This window comes from Anthonomus grandis, chromosome 18 (genome assembly GCF_022605725.1).
Source record: "Anthonomus grandis grandis chromosome 18, icAntGran1.3, whole genome shotgun sequence".
NCBI lineage: Eukaryota > Metazoa > Arthropoda > Insecta > Coleoptera > Curculionidae > Anthonomus > Anthonomus grandis.
Window position 1 is genome coordinate 11,525,533 of NC_065563.1, and position 20,844 is coordinate 11,546,376.

The 20,844-nt window shown below is 35.8% G+C and overlaps 3 protein-coding genes across 6 annotated transcripts in view; 1 reads left to right on the forward strand and 2 right to left on the reverse strand.

Moving 5' to 3' along the window:
- LOC126746755 (DNA-directed RNA polymerase I subunit RPA2) overlaps window positions 1-12,589 on the reverse strand; it is a 34,350-nt gene extending 21,761 nt beyond the window's left edge. Inside the window, exons 1-8 of the mRNA XM_050455088.1 lie at window positions 12,434-12,589; window positions 12,049-12,378; window positions 11,756-11,995; window positions 11,525-11,697; window positions 11,177-11,469; window positions 10,830-11,121; window positions 3,463-3,737; window positions 3,134-3,400 (exon numbers count right to left, since the gene is read on the reverse strand). Coding sequence (XP_050311045.1) covers window positions 3,134-3,400; window positions 3,463-3,737; window positions 10,830-11,121; window positions 11,177-11,469; window positions 11,525-11,697; window positions 11,756-11,995; window positions 12,049-12,378; window positions 12,434-12,502 — 1,939 coding nt within the window. The 5' untranslated portion in view covers window positions 12,503-12,589. The remainder of the gene's footprint in view (window positions 1-3,133; window positions 3,401-3,462; window positions 3,738-10,829; window positions 11,122-11,176; window positions 11,470-11,524; window positions 11,698-11,755; window positions 11,996-12,048; window positions 12,379-12,433) is intronic.
- A 209-nt stretch (window positions 12,590-12,798) lies between these two features.
- On the reverse strand, window positions 12,799-14,212 carry LOC126746807 (derlin-2). The gene is made up of 5 exons (XM_050455201.1): window positions 13,787-14,212; window positions 13,492-13,722; window positions 13,295-13,417; window positions 13,078-13,241; window positions 12,799-13,021 (listed from the first exon to the last, which is right to left on the reverse strand). Exons 1-5 carry the CDS (start codon window positions 13,877-13,879, stop codon window positions 12,883-12,885), a joined length of 750 nt encoding a protein of 249 aa, XP_050311158.1. The 5' UTR covers window positions 13,880-14,212; the 3' UTR covers window positions 12,799-12,882.
- Window positions 14,213-15,161: 949 nt separating this feature from the next.
- Window positions 15,162-20,844, forward strand: part of LOC126746930 (protein spinster) — a 51,726-nt gene continuing 46,043 nt past the window's right edge. For 3 of the 4 annotated variants that reach the window (XM_050455355.1, XM_050455354.1, XM_050455353.1), the window contains exon 1: window positions 15,162-15,807. In XM_050455355.1, the coding sequence (XP_050311312.1) occupies window positions 15,588-15,807 (220 nt within the window). In that variant the 5' untranslated portion in view covers window positions 15,162-15,587. The remainder of the gene's footprint in view (window positions 15,808-20,844) is intronic. The other variant, XM_050455356.1, reaches the window with a different exon arrangement.

Sequence of the window (20,844 nt, forward strand, 5' to 3'; positions counted from 1 at the left end):
TTCAAAGTTGTCAAAATTACTAATGAAAAACGAACAAGAAAATCGGCCAGTTCAGTAGGTTTGACAAACTTTGAATTCAAACAAGCTTACACTTTAGCTATTCCAATCGCCAAAAAAAAATACGATGATCAAATGCAATAAATAAGAATCATAGTCACTTCTATGAGGGGTTAACATTCGAATAAAAATGCCTAGTTATAATAGGGAGAGAATAAAAAGTTTATTTTGTATATTTTTATAAATAAAGCCTAGGTATGCTTTGCTTATCGTGCTGTTTTATTTATTTTATCCAAATAGCTTATTCTTCATACATGTATATGCCGCAATATTATTGTTTCAGTTGAAAATTTGTATGCAAAAACAGTGGCACATCTTACAAAGGTCGCCTTTAAAAATAATAACAACAAATACCATTATTTTCTTTCAATTTATGATTGAAAAACTTAACAAGAAATTACTGTTATACTTCAAATTCCTTTGGGTATCACACAAATAAATACCTAATTAAAATCAATGAAATTTAAAAAGCAATTTTACTCAAATATTTCACTTTTTGAGTTGTGCCACTATAGTTGCCAATGAGCGATTTGTTTTAGTTTCATATATTTTCAAGACACAACACTGCCACTTCACTTCGTACTGAATTATGAACCTTTACTTTTTTCCCCATTTTTGCTATCATGCAAAAATTCCTCGTTGAAAGTACTTACATAATTACGCTTTTAATTATCATAAGTATTTTACCTACAGCGTCTAAAATTTTTGAAAAAATTATGTATAAACAAATTTATGACTATTTCCTATCTAAACATTTATTGCCAAATAATCAATGTGGATTTAGGGCAGGATTAAGTGCATCTACAGCGCTTACTAAAGTAACAAATGACATTTTTGAAATTCGGATCGCAGCAATGTCACAGTGCTAGCCCTGCTTGATTATTCCAAAGCATTTGATACAATTAACCATAAACTTTTAATATCTAAGCTAAAATACTTTGGGTTTTCTGCCGACTCAGTATTCTTAATAAAATCATATTTATCCAATAGATATCAAAAAGTTCGGTACCATAATGAGTCTTCTAGCAAGCTGGATATTTTATCTGGTGTTCCACAAGGGTCTATTTTATGACCCTTGCTTTTCATAATTTACACTGCTGATATTTTATTGTCCTTAAAAAACTGTCATGTAATGGCTTATGCTGATGACACGCAGCTTTACATTTCTTTTCATCCCAATGAGCTTAACGCTGCATCTGCTCACTTAAATGAAGACTTAGAATTGCTAAGTAAGATCTCGTTTGAACATAACCTTAACTTAAATTCAAAAAAAATCAAACCTTATGGTCTTTGGTAACAAGAACGCGGTAGAAATAGTCAAATTAAATATGAATATTTGCGTAAATAACAACAAACTGCCCTTTGTAGAGATAGCCCGTAATCTTGGTATTATTATTGATTCCCAATTACGTTTTAGTTCTCATGTAGAGATGTTAAGACGTAAGGCTTTCTCGAGGCTAAAGATTCTGTTTACAAATAGACACTTTTTAAATTTTAAACTTAGAAAAATGTTAACCGAATCTCTTGTTCTTTCAAATTTTAATTATTGTGATCTTATCTATTTTCCATGCCTTGACTCGCTTCACAAAAATATGCTTCAAGTAATGCAAAATGCTTGCGCTCGTCTAATTTTTGATCTTAAAAAACGCGATCACATCTCTCAAAAAATAATCGATTTAAAATGGTTAAGAATGGATAATATTTGGAAACATCACTTAAGTAATTTTACATATAAACTTTTATCTAATCAAGATCGAAATTTTAATATCTTGCGTACCATTTTTAAAACAAGATGTTCTGCTCACTCTGTCAATATAAGATATAAGTTAAAGTTTTCAATGCCCCAATTTCGAACTGCTCTCTATACTAGATCTTTTTCTTATAATGCAATTAGCTTGATTAACTCACTTCCTGACGAATTTTGACTTTTCAATTTTAATAAATTTAAATTTAAAGTAAAAAATTATCTTTTAGATACACAAAATCGTCCAGTGAATTTATGATCTGATTTATTTTTGTTCTTTTTTTTTGTATCTTTAAGACGCTTCTCGCTGCTGCTTCATAGATTGTTCAGAACTGTATATGGGTCTCCCCTCACATTGATACTGGAAGTGGTGTATTGAATGGCTCTGTTATGTTTTTGTTTGTAATATGGCTAACAGTTTAGGGATTGATTCTCTTTTTTTTCTTCTCTTACTTTTAGTAAGCATAGGTACATGCACATGGTTAAGTAGAATAGCATTTATTTGCTAGACTTCGCCATTCCTGTACTATTTAAATTACATTATTTTGTATATTATTATTTGTTAAAAAAAAAAAAAAAATTGTAACTTTGTTTGACTTATTAAAGACCTTATTTATTTTATTTATTTATTTATTTAATTCCCTTAAAGTCTGCGGACGACCGTCAGAAACAAAACACTCAAAACCCCTTTTACGGGCGATTTAATCCGAAAACCTTTATACTTGGAAATGACTATGTCTAATTCGCAAGCACGTTTCATCAAATTCAGATAGGCCATCCCATAATTATCATCTCAAAAACGCGGAGTATGATTTATATCTGCCTACACCACATTCAGAATTGGTAAAAAGGTCTATATTGTACAAAGCAAAAAAAATGCACAATAATTTGCCATTGAACATCAAGTCCATCACATCTTTTCCTACTTTCCGTAAGGCATTAAAATCATTCCTACTGGAGAGAGCCTTTTACTCGGTAAACGATTTTTTTATTACTTAATTTTAGCTTCACACACACAAACTGATTTATTATTTTTATATGTACTGTTTTATGTAGCTAGTAGCTATGTAGTGTTTTGTTTATTTGTTTATTTATTCATACTTTTGACCACATACAATTATTGATTTGTATATTTGTTTTATTAGTTTTATTTTATTTTTGTGTTTTACTTTAGTTATCAGCTTCGTCTACAAATTGTAAAATTTTTTGACAATAAAGCGATGATTCATTCATTCATTTTTATGAATGCTGGAGGCACACTAAACAAACTTTAGGCAATTAAACATTCAGTATTTACTAATTATTTAGGTAAACATGTCAATATCGACTTACCTTTGTAAGCCTCCTCGGGACAAACGCAAATGTCCAAGTAAACCTGCTCAAAAGTGCCCACCAGTTCGATCTTATTCAAATACAAATTCATCAACGGTCGCATCATCCGGGCCGGTCCCGAGAACATAAAAATCCCCGGGTACTGCCCCTTGGACTTCTTAAAAGGCACCAGGGCGATCTCCAACGTCTCGGGCACCTCTTTACCCTTTATCTTTAATATCCGTAACTTGTCCACTATCCTCGAGGCCTGACTTTGTAAAATATAACCTGAAAAAAAAGGGCATTTTACCCAATTAAAATAGATACAAACTCCCTCTTAAAAAGTTTACCGATAATCCGGCCGTCTAGCTGTACAACGTAGCAATTTTTTAAGTCCATTTTCCCCGCGTGATTCAGCGAGTACATCCCCATTTCGACTAGCAACGAACCGATATTTTCCACTTTATTTTTATCCGGTACGTCGGTAATGACGCAATCCATAGTCAGATGGTTCAAGAGTCCGCAGGGGGAACCGTCGGGGGTGTGTACGGGGCAAATGAACCCCCAAGCGTCCGGCAGCAGTTGTCTGGCTTCGGTTGTACGCATTTCTTGAAAGAATGCCCCCCTAAAATATAGTTGAAAATATTGTCGATTTAATTGCAAACAGTTGGAAGGTGTAAAACGTTATTTGAAACTGTCCCTAATGCAAGTTTTGCGTAATTGCAAGGAATTTTCTGTTGAGACCTGTAAAAAGGATACCTTGTATGTGTCTCTTGTTGACATCAATGTTTATATAGACAAATGAACAGCAAGAAATGCCTGTAAGACTGCATAAAATTATCCTTTTTTTTTAGGGAAAATGGGTGTAAAACCCAACCCACCTAAAACTTCTCTACCTCAGCCAATTTTTGACTCACAAAGGCCTTTTATACCTCGACTCAATCCTTGAAGTGTCCACTATATCGGCTTAAAAGAATCGTTAATTTATCTCAAGCAGTTTTTGAGTTATACCCCAAAATGTCAGGGAATAATCAAAAAAGAGTTCTTCATTTCACAAATCACCCTTGGCTCACAAAGTCGACTTTAATTGAAGAACCGTTGCAGCTACAAGGGGCGTTTGTATATGAAAATGATCGTCAAAAAACGGCTCAACTTTGGGCGAAACCCTTATTTAAATGCCTGTAAGAATTTCCAAATTATCCTTTAAGACATAGATATTTATTTGCTGAAAATGGGTGTAAAACCTAACCCAACTAAAACTTCTCTATCTCAGCCAATTTTTGACTCACAAAGGCCTTTTATACCTCGACTCAATCCTTGAAGTGTCCACAACATCGGCATTAAAGAATCGTTAATTTATCTCAAGCAGTTTTTGAGTTATACCCCAAAATGTCAGGGAATAGTCAAAAAAGAGTTCTTCATTTCGCAAATCACCTTTGGCTCACAAAATCGACTTTGCAGCTACAAGGGGCGTTTATATATGAAAATGATCGTCAAAAAATGGCTCAACTTTGTGCGAAACCCTCATTTAAATCCCTTGAAGAATCTTTAAATTATCGTAAAAAAAACAAAATTTTATTTTTAGAGAAAATGGTTGTCAAAACCGACTTCGACCAAAACTTCTCTATCTCAGCCAATTTTTTACTCACGAACAGCTTTCATACCTTAAAAGAATTCTTAAAGTATCCATTATGTTAGCATTAAAGAATAATTTACTTATCTTAAGCAGTTTTTGAGTTATACTTCAAAATGCCAAAAATTATTCATAATTTCAAAAATTGATCTCAGTCATGAAAATCGACTCTAACTGAAGAACCGTTGGAGCTACAAGGGGCGTTTATATATGAAAATGATCGGCAAGAAATGCCTCAACGTTGTGTGAAACTCCCATTAAAATGCCTGTAAGAATTTCCAAATTACCCTTTCAGACATAATTATTTATTTGGGGAAAATGGGTGTAAAATCAAACCCAACCGAAACGCTTATATCTGAGCCATTTTTTGAGACATATAAACCATTTTTATATCAAAACAATCCTCAAAGACTCCTCTATACTGGTGTAAAAGAATCATAGATTTATCATAAGAAGTTTTTAAATTATACCCCAAAATGTCAATAAAAACCGAAAAATTTATATTTAAAAAAAAATGTGGTTCCCTAAATTGTTCAATCGCCTATAACTCAAGAGCCCTTGGAGGTACAAGGGACGTTTATATATGAAAATGATCGGCAAGAAATGCCTCAACGTGGTGTGAAACTCCCATTGAAATGCCTGTAAGAATTTCCAAATTATCCTTTAAGACATAGATATTTATTTGCTGAAAATGGGTGTAAAACCTAACCCACCTAAAACTTCTCTACCTCAGCCAATTTTTGACTCACAAAGGCCTTTTATACCTCGACTCAATCCTTGAAGTGTCCACTACATCGGCTTAAAAGAATCGTTAATTTATCTCAAGCAGTTTTTGAGTTATACCCCAAAATGTCAGGGAATAATCAAAAAAGAGTTCTTCATTTCACAAATCACCCTTGGCTCACAAAGTCGACTTTAATTGAAGAACCGTTGCAGCTACAAGGGGCGTTTGTATATGAAAATGATCGTCAAAAAACGGCTCAACTTTGGGCGAAACCCTTATTTAAATGCCTGTAAGAATTTCCAAATTATCCTTTAAGACATAGATATTTATTTGCTGAAAATGGGTGTAAAACCTAACCCAACTAAAACTTCTCTATCTCAGCCAATTTTTGACTCACAAAGGCCTTTTATACCTCGACTCAATCCTTGAAGTGTCCACAACATCGGCATTAAAGAATCGTTAATTTATTTCAAGCAGTTTTTGAGTTATACCCCAAAATGTCAGGGAATAGTCAAAAAAGAGTTCTTCATTTCGCAAATCACCTTTGGCTCACAAAATCGACTTTGCAGCTACAAGGGGCGTTTATATATGAAAATGATCGTCAAAAAATGGCTCAACTTTGTGCGAAACCCTCATTTAAATCCCTTGAAGAATCTTTAAATTATCGTAAAAAAAACAAAATTTTATTTTTAGAGAAAATGGTTGTCAAAACCGACTTCGACCAAAACTTCTCTATCTCAGCCAATTTTTTACTCACGAACAGCTTTCATACCTTAAAAGAATTCTTAAAGTATCCATTATGTTAGCATTAAAGAATAATTTACTTATCTTAAGCAGTTTTTGAGTTATACTTCAAAATGCCAAAAATTATTCATAATTTCAAAAATTGATCTCAGTCATGAAAATCGACTCTAACTGAAGAACCCTTGGAGCTACAACGGGCGTTTATATATGAAAATGATCGGCAAGAAATGCCTCAACGTTGTGTGAAACTCCCATTGAAATCCCTGTAAGAATTTCCAAATTATCCCTTTAAGACATAATTATTTATTTGGTGAAAATGGGTGTAAAACCTAACCCAACTAAAACTTCTCTATCTCAGCCAATTTTTGACTCACAAAGGCTTTTTATACCTCGACTCAATCCTTGAGGTGTCCACAACATTGGCATAAAGTAATAATTAATTTGTCTGAAGCAGTTTTTGAGTTATACCCCAAAATCTCAGGGAATAATCATTTCGCAAATCACCCTTGGCTCACAAAATCGACTTTAACTGAAGAACCGTTGCAGCTACAAGGGGCGTTTATATATGAAAATGATCGTCAAAAAATGGCTCAACTTTGTGCGAAGCCCTTATTTAAATGCCTGTAAGAATTTCCAAATTATCCTTTAAGACATAATTATTTATTTGGCGAAAATGGGTGTAAAATCAAACCCAACCGAAACGCTTATATCTGAGCCTATTTTTGAGACAGATAAACCATTTTTACATTAAAACAATCCTCAAAGACTCCTCTATACTGGTGTAAAAGAATCATAGATTTATCATAAGAAGTTTTTGAATTATACCCCAAAATGTCAATAAAAACCGAAAAATATATATTTAAAAAAAAATGTGGTTCCCTAAATTGTTCAATCGCCTATAACTCAAGAGCCCTTGGAGGTACAAGGGACGTTTATATATGAAAATGATCGGCAAGAAATGCCTCAACGTGGTGTGAAACTCCCATTGAAATGCCTGTAAGAATTTCCAAATTATCCTTTAAGACATAGATATTTATTTGCTGAAAATGGGTGTAAAACCTAACCCAACTAAAACTTCTCTATCTCAGCCAATTTTTGACTCACAAAGGCCTTTTATACCTCGACTCAATCCTTGAAGTGTCCACTACATCGGCTTAAAAGAATCGTTAATTTATCTCAAGCAGTTTTTGAGTTATACCCCAAAATGCCAAAAATTATTCATAATTTCAAAAATTGATCTCAGTCATGAAAATCGACTCTAACTGAAGAACCGTTGGAGCTACAACGGGCGTTTATATATGAAAATGATAGGCAAGAAATGCCTCAACGTTGTGTGAAACTCCTATTGCAATGCCTGTAAGAATTTCCAAATTATCCCTTTAAGACATAATTATTTATTTGGTGAAAATGGGTGTAAAACCTAACCCACGTAAAACTTCTCTATCTCAGCAAATTTTTGACTCACAAAGGCCTTTTATACCTCGACTCAATCCTTGAAGTGTCCACTACATCGGCTTAAAAGAATCGTTAATTTATCTCAAGCAGTTTTTGAGTTATACCCCAAAATGTCAGGGAGTAATCAAAAAAGAGTTCTTCATTTCGCAAGTCAGTCTTGGCTCACAAAATCGACTTTAACTTAAGAACCGTTGGAGCTACAAGGGGCGTTTATATATGAAAATGATCGTCAAAAAATGGCTCAACTTTGTGCGAAACCCTTATTTAAATGCCTGTAAGAATTTCCAAATTACCCTTTAAGACATAATTATTTATTTGGTGAAAATGGGTGTAAAATCAAACCCAACCGAAACGCTTATATCTGAGCCATTTTTTGAGACAGATAAACCATTTTTATATTAAAACAATCCTCAAAGACTTCTCTATACTGGTGTAAAAGAATCATAGATTTATCATAAGAAGTTTTTGAATTATACCCCAAAATGTCAATAAAAACCGAAAAATATATATTTAAAAAAAAATGTGGTTCCCTAAATTGTTCAATCGCCTATAACTCAAGAGCCCTTGGAGGTACAAGGGACGTTTATATATGAAAATGATCGGCAAGAAATGCCTCAACGTGGTGTGAAACTCCCATTGAAATGCCTGTAAGAATTTCCAAATTATCCTTTAAGACATAGATATTTATTTGCTGAAAATGGGTGTAAAACCTAACCCAACTAAAACTTCTCTATCTCAGCCAATTTTTGACTCACAAAGGCCTTTTATACCTCGACTCAATCCTTGAAGTGTCCACTACATCGGCTTAAAAGAATAGTTAATTTATCTCAAGCAGTTTTTGAGTTATACCCCAAAATGTCAGGGAGTAATCAAAAAAGAGTTCTTCATTTCGCAAATCAGTCTTGGCTCACAAAATCGACTTTAACTTAAGAACCGTTGGAGCTACAAGGGGCGTTTATATATGAAAATGATCGTCAAAAAATGGCTCAACTTTGTGCGAAACCCTCATTTAAATCCCTTGAAGAATCTTTAAATTATCGTAAAAAAAACAAAATTTTTTTTTTAGAGAAAATGGTTGTCAAAACCGAAGTCAACCAAAACTTCTCTATCTCAGCCAACTTTTTACTCACAAACAGCTTTCATACCTCAAAAGAATTCTTAAAGTATCCATTATGTTAGCATTAAAGAATAATTTACTTATCTTAAGCAGTTTTTGAGTTATACTTCAAAATGCCAAAAATTATTCATAATTTCAAAAATTGATCTCAGTCATGAAAATCGACTCTAACTGAAGAACCGTTGGAGCTACAAGGGGCGTTTATATATGAAAATGATCGGCAAGAAATGCCTCAACGTTGTGTGAAACTCCCATTAAAATGCCTGTAAGAATTTCCAAATTACCCTTTCAGACATAATTATTTATTTGGTGAAAATGGGTGTAAAACCTAACCCAACTAAAACTTCTCTATCTCAGCCAATTTTTGACTCACAAAGGCTTTTTATACCTCGACTCAATCCTTGAGGTGTCCACAACATTGGCATAAAGTAATAATTAATTTGTCTGAAGCAGTTTTTGAGTTATACCCCAAAATCTCAGGGAATAATCATTTCGCAAATCACCCTTGGCTCACAAAATCGACTTTAACTGAAGAACCGTTGGAGCTACAAGGGGCGTTTATATATGAAAATGATCGTCAAAAAATGGCTCAACTTTGTGCGAAACCCTTATTTAAATGCCTGTAAGAATTTCCAAATTACCCTTTAAGATATAATTATTTATTTGGTGAAAATGGGTGTAAAATCAAACCCAACCGAAACGCTTATATCTGAGCCATTTTTTGAGACAGATAAACCATTTTTATATTAAAACAATCCTCAAAGACTTCTCTATACTGGTGTAAAAGAATCATAGATTTATCATAAGAAGTTTTTGAATTATACCCCAAAATGTCAATAAAAACCGAAAAATATATATTTAAAAAAAAATGTGGTTCCCTAAATTGTTCAATCGCCTATAACTCAAGAGCCCTTGGAGGTACAAGGGACGTTTATATATGAAAATGATCGGCAAGAAATGCCTCAACGTGGTGTGAAACTCCCATTGAAATGCCTGTAAGAATTTCCAAATTATCCTTTAAGACATAGATATTTATTTGCTGAAAATGGGTGTAAAACCTAACCCAACTAAAACTTCCCTATCTCAGCAAATTTTTGACTCACAAAGGCCTTTTATACCTCGACTCAATCCTTGAAGTGTCCACTACATCGGCTTAAAAGAATCGTTAATTTATCTCAAGCAGTTTTTGAGTTATACCCCAAAATGTCAGGGAATAATCAAAAAAGAGTTCTTCATTTCACAAATCACCCTTGGCTCACAAAGTCGACTTTAATTGAAGAACCGTTGCAGCTACAAGGGGCGTTTGTATATGGAAATGATCGTCAAAAAATGGCTCAACTTTGTGTGAAACCCTTATTTAAATGCCTGTAAGAATTTCCAAATTATCCTTTAAGACATAATTATTTATTTGGCGAAAATGGGTGTAAAATCAAACCCAACCGAAACGCTTATATCTGAGCCATTTTTTGAGACAGATAAACCATTTTTACATTAAAACAATCCTCAAAGACTCCTTTATACTGGTGTAAAAGAATAATAGATTTATTGTGAGAAGTTTTTGAATTATACCCCAAAATGTCAACAACTACTGAAAAAATTTATATTTAAAAAACATCTGGTTCCCTAAATTGTTCTGGGTCAAGGACCTTGAGTCACACAATCGCCTATAACTCAAGAACCCTTGGAGCTAAAAGGGGCGTTCATATATCAAAATGATCGGCAAGAAATGCCCCTACTTTGCGTGAAAATCCTATTAAAATGCCGGTAAGTGTTTCCAAATTATCCCTTACAAGGTAAATATTGTTTTGGCGAAAATGGGTGTAAAATCGAACCCACCTCAGTCAATTTTTGACCCACATAAACGTTTTAAATATTAAATCAATCAACACAGTATAGTCAAGATACCTGGTAAGGCCTAAAAAACAGAAACCATAACCTCATTAACCTCAAACCCCTAGGAAAGAATGAAAAACGACTTCATAAACTTAGAGGGCAAGAAACAAATATCTATAAAATATAAAGCAATATAAAATGTTGTTCTTGCCTGTGTACAGCCCTAAAATGCGACATGTACCGCATCCGATTGATATTTTCGGCGATAATGCACAATCCCTTGTCCTGCATGAGGCCCAGTCCGCTAATGCTCCTGATATTCCCGGTAGCGAGGAACAGTCTCAGGCTGGTCTCGATGCCCCCGGACATTTTGGCCGCCCTCAGAATGTCCGCTTGGGAAAAACTGAATTTGTTCCCTCTTGCTAGTTGCTGGACGCTTAACCTCAAGTTGGTCAGCCAACTTTGCATTTTTTCTTTGATTATTTGCAAGTACAAGTGCCCCCCTGGAAAAAATGTATTATGCAACACACATTTTTTGGATTGTGTATTCGTTGGTACCTTGTAGTACTTCTTGCATCATTACCGCGTCCGCCCCCTCGACTTTGCACTTGTCTTGGGCAAAATTAAACAGCTTTTTAGCCATAAACACTAGCAAATTGAATTTGTCTTCGTTTGAACTTAAATGGAACAGAATACACTTCTTAAGCATAAAATCGGCCACTTCGAGGTCCGTAAACCACTCGGGGCACTCGTAGAATTTCACCCTAAACATTTGCCCCAAATAAGACTTACACTCCTCATGTGTGTGCAGGTTTTCCAAATGAATGGCCCTAAGCATGTTTTGGCAGCAGCTAAAACCCCATATTAACCATTAACTATTAATAATAACAGAAATATCTAACTTACTCTACATAGTACAAGTCCTCCTCGCATCCCTCAATCAGTTTCTGATAAATATACTGATCAGTATAGTCGCATAAACACTTCAACAATAAACATAAGGGAACATAGTACAACATTTTTTGATAGCTGAACATAAACTTTGCACTCCCATCGGTCACAAAGTGCAAAACGTTTGTCTAAAAGCAATAAATAAATCCAGTTTAAAAGCAATTTTAATTTCAAGGTTTTACTCACGGTTGCAGTTTGATCCTCCATGACACACCTTATAGAAACCCCGACATCGGAAAACAATGACCCTCTCATCTTCCATCCTGACCTTTTAATCGCTATGGGGTAATTTCTTCTGGTCATTAAAAGCATACGAACCAATTTCTCTAGGCCACTCACCACGAAATACCCGCCCCATTCTTGCTCATGTTCGCCACATTTCACTAAATTTGCAGGGCTCAGGTTAGCTAAATTACATCTGTTTGACTAAAAACACCATTAACAGCAGCAGTTTAACCTAAAACTTCTTCTTAGCTTACCTTCACCATAATGGGTATATTTCCCAAATCTTTGGCAAAAGGTTGCTGAATCTGTCCGTCAATGTACCAATTGACCTCCACAAGAAATTTCCCGCCATAAGTAGCATTTCTTTGCCTACACTCCGTGGGGAAAATTAAGTTATTCCTTACGCCAACAGTGCCAAAAGGCACCTGCGGCTGGCCCAACTCAAACCCTATTATTTCCAACTTGATTCTACGCTCGTTCACCTCGAATTCTACGGGGGTGAGGTTTTCGATTGCCTTATTTAGGCCCTGGTCCACCATGTAGTTGAAACTGGTTACGTGGGGGGCCCCATTTCTCTTTAGAAACTACAAGAAAACAACAATTTTAAAAACAACAAACGGGTGTCTCATTTGAATATACCTCGTTCTGACTCTCCGGGGGTTTTCCGAAATTTGGATTCGTGATGTTTTTTAAAGTGGGGTGCTCCATTGGGCCCCTAAAACAATTTAATTAAAATAAATACAAATAGAACTTGCAAGCAATAGTGAGGTTAGGATTATAACACGTGTTGTCAAAACGCATCTATCCTTTTTCCTCACATGGGTCTCTTTTTGTTTTAAGGCAAATAGTAGGGGTTGGTTTCCTTTTCTATCCTATTAAAAGTGAGTGAGATGAACCAAGAGGCTTACGTGAAACAAGAGGCTAGTGCATATAATTTTTTCGTTACGTGTTCTCTCTCTCTCACTCTCGCTTGGTGCCTAGGGAAATTTCTCACTAACATGAACTTATAGGCTTTTAAAACAATTTATTAATAATTATATAAACAAACATATTTAGGAAATAATAAAATATATTAAAAACACTATCTATCACTGATTGTTTTCTGGGTTTTGGGGCTCGTTTGGTAAATTGTCCCCGTTTCTGGCCCCCCAGTCGAAGCCGCCCGGGTTATCCTCGGGTAATCTTTCATAGTTTGGGTCATCAGGTATTTCATCGAACAATCTTTTCCTAAAAACGATTTATATTGAAAATATATTCGCTATAAAATAAAAAAACTGTCTTACAGAAAGGCAGGAGTTTTGATGATTTTAAATCCGCCCCTTTGGTTCGGAAATACATCCTCCAAGAAGTAATAAATGTGACCCACAGCGATTCCCATTAAGTCTACATAAACGGCATTTCCCAGTAATACAGAAAATGCCACTAGGACCCATGGCAAATATGGGGCCTAAGGGAATTAATATTAAATTCATTTTTTTGGATCCTAGATTGAGTTCCTACCTGGAAGTTTAGTAATCCGAAAAAGTTCATCCTAACAAATAAATTCCTCCTGGACCACACATAAACCAACATTATTGTAAAGGCTTGTCCTAAGAAAAGTAAATTTACAAAGAAGGCAATTAGCTATTAAAACCATATAAGGAAAACACTATTATTAAGTCTTTAAAAATATCAATATTTCATATTGCAAAGGATACAATCATGGATAAAGCTCCGAACAAGAACATCATTAAAAACTCCGATGATCTGTTCCGGAAGGAGCCCTCCTCGAGCATCCTACAATACCTGTATGTAAATATCATTGTAAAAAGGAAATTGAACCCAAACGATCCGAAAAAAAGGAATGTGGTCACTAGCCTCCATACTTGGCCTTTGCATATTAGTATTGGGTTAAAATATAACTGAAATGGTGATGCTAACTCCAATTGCTAAAAACAACGAAATCAAACGTTACTATTTATTCTAAAGCCTGTTATATCTGCACGTACTTACCACGGCCAAAGTAGTTAACACACAAGCGGTAGTATAAGCCCTAGTGATAGGCGGTGTATTAAGATATTCATTTCTCAAAGTCTGATAAGCCATTATTTCACTATTGCCCGGAATGGTTTCAAATTACAATCAAGACATAACGCACTTAATTCAGCTAAGTTTATTGAAGAACTACTATCGGTTTTTCTTTGAGTTTAGGCCACATCAGTCTATTAGGGAATTTTTGGAAAATACATGGAGAAAAAAAACATGGAGCAAACGTAAACATCTGTGACAGTGACACCTGTCAAAGTACAGTACGTAGCAACAGAGCCAGAATATATTGGAATAGTAGTTTATGGAGAAAAAGTAGCTAAAGATACTAGAAATGTGGAGCTAGTTGTTTGTGAAAGGCAAATTAGACTCTAGAGTTAGTATTTTGATTTCTTTGCGTTTGTTATTGGCGAATGCTAGTGACACTGACAGATGACTTATGACAGTTATCAACGTGACACATAAACAAGGGAAGTGATTTGTAATTTCTACGGGGTAAACTACATTTTTTTCTAACTAATAGCATTTTCTATAATGAAAGTGCACTAGTTTTCAAACGGAATGTAAACATTTAAATGGTGCAATCAATTGGAATACGAAAATTTGAATTAGTGCACAAAAATATTGGCGACAGCTGTCAATCAATGTCAAAGTACGGTATGTAGCAACATAAGAAAACAATGTTGCCAGTCTAGTGTGGAAAATAAATTGAAAATTCCACGAATCTAGTGTTTATAAAAATGAAAACTAGAATTAAGATTTCAGTTTTTTTTTGCTTTTATTATTGGCAAGCTTGGCAAATATTAGTCACAGCAGTGTTGCCATATCTCTTTCCCACTGGATGGTCTTCAGCTTCCCACTAAAAGGGACTTTAAAGAAAAATTCCATTAAATTATTATAGTATGAAATTTTGAGGTTTATAGGTCATACGGTTGAATATGAACAAGACTTTAAGAGCAAGACTTTTTGCTTGCATATGTGCATCTGAGTCATAGATAATAAACTACTAATATACCTATGACCTGAGTACATCAGTCTTTTTGGCTCGAAGGAAATTTATGAACCAAGACAAGGACAAAAGATATAGTAACAACGCGATGAAAAGAGAGATCCGGTTAATTTTTATCGCTAGATTATTACCTATAAAATTTTCAAAAAGTATCACAAAACTTATTATATTTATTTTTTTTTTAAATAACTATATTTATCCCTCCAAAATTTCAATTAAATATTTTATCACCCTAAAAATCCCACTGACGTATTGAAAACTCCCTAGATTTAGTGGTAAAACACCCAATCTGGCAGCACTGACAGAAAGTAACGTCAGTCACAGATGACAGTGACATTTGTCAGTTAATGTGACACATAAACAAGGGGAGTGATTCGCAATTTTTATCGAGTTATCAACATCTTTTTCGTGGAAAACCGCAGCCCACAAACTTTATTTATCCCAAAATCCTTCTGAAAACCAACCACCGAATTAATCAGGTAAAATTAAATCGATTTTGCCGTACGTGCAATCGCTAAAAATAAACCGTATTGCACCATCGTCGTCGCGTAAACGTCACAACAAACGAGGAGTGGAGAGCGGAGGAGCGGGGGCCCCACCAACCGGCAGAAAAGTCGCTCGCTCGCCGGTCATTCATCAGGTGATAATACGGCACACGCGCACTCGAAATAGCGCCAACATGGAAAGAATTTCAAAATCCCGTCATTCGGCCGGCTGTGGTTTTAGTCGCGCGTGCGAAGGGACCCCGCGACCGACACGATGCCTTCAGAGAAAATCGAGAAAAGCTTCGTGTTGAAAAGTTTCAATAACATCATGGAACAGAACAATTCGCAGGCGGAACTGGTGCGGGAAAGTGCGGAGGAGACGGGGGGCGAACACGAGAGGTCCTGGGCCGACGTCAAATGGACCGAATGGGTCTCCGTCATGGTACTATGTTACGTAAATTTAATTAATTATATGGATAGATACACCGTTGCTGGTAAGTCTTTTTTGGGCACTTAATTAGTTGTTAAGTCATGCTTGGGAATTGGTGCATCTAAAAGTTATTTTTAGTTTCAAGTAGGTACCTACTCATATTGTCCATGAGAACTCCAGTAATTTATTAGTCAACATGTTTATCACAGACTTTAATAGTAAAAATGTAAATACAGTAATTAGATGTGCCAATTTAGATCGTCTCAGCAATAAAAATACAAATTATGCTTTCGAATACTTTGATGAAAGGTTGTAAAATATGGACTTGACCCCCTAATTACCATTATAGACAGGATATTGACTTGAAATTGGTGCAGTTCTCAAGAATTTTGATACTATGGGTCTTGTCGACTTTAAGTATCTCTGACTTTGCAATAATTTAAAATTAATAAGACGGCTATAATAGGGGTCTACTCTAGTCTATTTGTTGATCGAAACTCCTTACTATTGATAACTACATTGACATAATTATGAACTCTCAGTTACCAAATTGTGTATATGTATCCTATAATATAAGAATAGAAAACATCTAACTAAATCTATCTGCCAAAATGATGTAGCAGTCTTTTCACATTATAACAGGTTCCACTATTTGTACATTTATTCTAATACCCAGCACTGACAAATTCATACCCTTATGCAGAGGTTCGTAGCCTCCATATTTTCAGATTCTATTCCTATGAACAAATATATTGTTATCCCACAGTAAGTAGTGCCCCCCAAGGAAGCCCCATTAATTGTTTCTATATTTGTCAATGATATCACTAGTACCGTAGATGCACATTTTAGCACACTGGTGTACAATAAACTACCTCTGAATATTGAAAAGTGCAAGTGTATGTCAGTCTCAAATATTCACAATGAAATTAAGCACACTTATAGGTTAAGTAATACTACCACCCTAGACTCTATGAGGGATCTTAGGGTCATAGTTGATAACAAAGTGACATTCAACAAACACATCAATGAAGTTGTTAAATCTTCCTAGAAAACCCTTGGTTTCATAATCGGATCAACAAGAGAGAATTTGAAAGATTGCACAGTCTCGTTAATTTGTATAATAGGCCTAGTTAGGTCTAAATTACTTTATGCAGCAATGGTTTGGTTCCCTAAATATAGACAGACTAGAATATGTGCAGCTCAGGGAACACCATCTGGACACTGTCAACTTGTTTTTTATCCTCCGACTATAGCAGCAATAATTTCCTCAGTGGTAATTGATGGAAGAATGTCAATGAGGTCTGAGGAATTAGAAGGAGGATATGTTTCTGCGAGGTTGATTGGATCTTTATATAGGCATTCTGAAAAAGTTTGGCAAAAGCTGCCACAATATTTTCTGTTCCTTAAAAAGAATTACCATTGGCATCGCACATGATAGACGGAAGTGAAGAGTGACCTTTCTTAGCGCTAACAAAAGACCAAAACGATGAGGGATCAGTGACAATGTTCTCCTCGGCTTGGGTCACAAATGAGTTATAGGCCTCACAGGCTTGAGATTTAACGGTCTGACAAAGCCTGTTGTATCTGCGGAAAGATTAAATGCAGTTGAAGAGGATCTATAATCAGGATATGCTTTTTCCTTCTTGTTTTGAAAACCATACTGGAAATCGCCGTCGTCTTCGTTGTTTTAAAGGTGCTGAAGCAGCAAAAGCTGAATCAAGTCTTTTTGTAAAGTTCCTTGCAAGCGCTGTCAACTTGTCAGAAGACTGCAAGACAGACAACCAGTCTGCATCAAGCAACAAATTATATACATGAGTGGAAAGTCTGCTTTTCTGAAGTTATACTGCTGTAAATTATTTGAACTTATATAGAAGGAATATATTTATGAGGGGAAGCCGATTTAAAAGAAATTGTCAAAGCAGGATGATGAAATAAGCGGTGATATACTTTTGATGACACTGATGACGTCGAAATTTGAAAAAAACCAAGTGAAGAAGCCTATTTATTATTAACATTTGGAATATTGTTAAACTGCTTAAGACCAAGGATTTCGCATAGGTTATTCAAAAGCTTGCACTTGACACTGCTAGCTTCGGTTGTCTGATAAGACGGAACATTAAAATCTCCAACAATCATAACGCCGTTTTGTGTGGACCAGATCCAGTGACATAATTGTTTCACACAAGGTCTCAAAGTCTCTCTCGGTTGTGCAAGGAGGGACATAGATTACAAATAAATAAAATACAAAATAACCATTAGTGAGTTTACAACCTGAAATATCTATAAGTGGTGTGGAGTTAAAGATGTCTTCCAAGTTAACCCTCTCTAGGTAGATGTTGTGAGAAGCTGCGACCAAGCAGCCACCACCACGAGTAGCGGCCACTCTATCCAGCTGTCTGTCAGATCTGAGCACTCTGAATGTTTTTGGACACAATTCAGAGTCGATAGTCGATTCAGGTATACTTAGTTTGATTTAAAAAAAAATCAATTTTTTAAATGAGAAATTCCAAATTTTGAAGGTCGATATCTCGGCTTCTATTGGAGCTATCGGGAAAATCCAACGGTTTTGTCTTAGTTTCGTCGTTCTGAATCCAACGAGATCATCCGCAAGGTCGTAGCTTTTCTAATAGCTGAGATATGGCATTTTTCATGCCCATTTTTGGCCTCAAAAACGGACGTCGGAAACGACTTTTTCAGGATTTTCAAAGTGCTCTCATTCCCTTAGTTCTGCTCGGATCTTGTTATAACCCGGTGTTTTCGTAATCTAGGTGACCCAAATAAGACGCTGGTATACTTAGTTTGATTTCGAAAAAAATCAATTTTTAGTGAAAAAAATCGATACGGGGGGGTATACCCGAAAAATGAAAAATTCCAAACTTTAAAGGTCGATATCTCGGCTTCTATTAGAGCTATCGGGAAAATTCCAACGGTTTTGTCTTAGTTTCGTCGTTCTGAATCCAACGAGACCATCCGCAAGGTCGTAGCTCTTACGATAGCCGAGATATGGCATTTTTGATGCCCATTTTTGGCCTCAAAAACGGACGTCGAAAACGACTTTTTCAGGATTTTCAAAGTGCTCTCATTCCCTTAGTTCTGCTCGGATCCTGTCATAACCCGGTGTTTTCGTAATCTAGGTGACCCAAATAAGACGCTGGTATACTTAGTTTGATTTCGAAAAAAATCAATTTTTGGTGAAAAAATTCCATACGGGGGGGTATACCCGAAAAATGAAAAATTCCAAACTTTGAAGGTCGATATCTCGGCCTCTATTGGAGCTATCGGGAAAATTCCAACAGTTTTTTCTTAGTTTCGTCATTCTAAATCCAACGAGACCATCCGCAAGGTCGTAGCTCTTACGATAGCTGAGATATGGCATTTTTGATGCCCATTTTTGGCCTCAAAAACGGACGTCGAAAACGACTTTTTCGGGATTTTCAAAGTGCTCTCATTCCCTTAGTTCTGCTCGGATCCTGTCATAACCCGGTGTTTTCGTAATCTAGATGACTCAAATAAGACGCTGGTATACTTAGTTTGATTTCGAAAAAAATCAATTTTTGGTGAAAAAATTCGATACGGGGGGGTATACCCGAAAAATGAAAAATTCCAAACTTTGAAGGTCGATATCTCGGCCTCTATTGGAGCTATCGGGAAAATTCCAACAGTTTTTTCTTAGTTTCGTCATTCTAAATCCAACGAGACCATCCGCAAGGTCGTAGCTCTTACGATAGCTGAGATATGGCATTTTTGATGCCCATTTTTGGCCTCAAAAACGGACGTCGAAAACGACTTTTTCACGATTTTCAAAGTGCTCTCATTCCCTTAGTTCTGCTCGGATCCTGTCATAACCCGGTGTTTTCGTAATCTAGATGACTCAAATAAGACGCTGGTATACTTAGTTTGATTTCGAAAATGATCAATTTTTGGTGAAAAAATTCGATACGGGGGGGTATACCCGAAAAATGAAAAATTCCAAACTTTGAAGGTCGATATCTCGGCCTCTATTGGAGCTATCGGGAAAATTCCAACAGTTTTTTCTTAGTTTCGTCATTCTAAATCCAACGAGACCATCCGCAAGGTCGTAGCTCTTACGATAGCTGAGATATGGCATTTTTGATGCCCATTTTTGGCCTCAAAAACGGACGTCGAAAACGACTTTTTCACGATTTTCAAAGTGCTCTCATTCCCTTAGTTCTGCTCGGATCCTGTCATAACCCGGTGTTTTCGTAATCTAGATGACTCAAATAAGACGCTGGTATACTTAGTTTGATTTCGAAAAAAATCAATTTTTGGTGAAAAAATTCGATACGGGGGGGTATACCCGAAAAATGAAAAATTCCAAACTTTGAAGGTCGATATCTCGGCCTCTATTGGAGCTATCGGGAAAATTCCAACAGTTTTTTCTTAGTTTCGTCATTCTAAATCCAACGAGACCATCCGCAAGGTCGTAGCTCTTACGATAGCTGAGATATGGCATTTTTGATGCCCATTTTTGGCCTCAAAAACGGACGTCGAAAACGACTTTTTCGGGATTTTCAAAGTGCTCTCATTCCCTTAGTTTTGCTCGGATCCTGTTATAACCCGGTGTTTTCGTAATCTAGGTGACCCAAATAAGACGCTGGTATACTTAGTTTGATTTCGAAAAAAATCAATTTTTGGTGAAAAAATTCCATACGGGGGGGTATACCCGAAAAATGAAAAATTCCAAACTTTGAAGGTCGATATCTCGGCTTCTATGGGAGCTATCGGGAAAATTCCAACGGTTTTGTCTTAGTTGCGTCGTTCTGAATCCAACGAGACCATCCGCAAGGTCGTAGCTTTTCTAATAGCTGAGATATGGCATTTTTGATGCCCATTTTTGGCCTCAAAAACGGACGTCGAAAACGACTTTTTCACGATTTTCAAAGTGCTCTCATTCTCTTAGTTCTGCTCGGATCCTGTCATAACCCGGTGTTTTCGTAATCTAGGTGACCCAAATAAGACGCTGGTATACTTAGTTTGATTTCGAAAAAAATCAATTTTTGCTGAAAAAATTCGATACGGGGGGGTATACCCGAAAAATGAAAAATTCCAAACTTTGAAGGTCGATATCTCGGCTTCTATT

Excerpts from the sequence above, each read along its gene's own strand:
- LOC126746807 (XM_050455201.1), bottom strand. The coding sequence starts at position 13,879 with ATGGCTTATCAGACTTTGAGAAATGAATATCTTAATACACCGCCTATC. Across the intron at positions 13,418-13,491 it reads TCGGAGCTTTATCCATGATT|CTAATTGCCTTCTTTGTAAA; the intron begins GTATCCTTTGCA and ends TGGTTTTAATAG. Across the intron at positions 13,022-13,077 it reads ATCAAAACTCCTGCCTTTCT|GAAAAGATTGTTCGATGAAA; the intron begins GTAAGACAGTTT and ends AATCGTTTTTAG.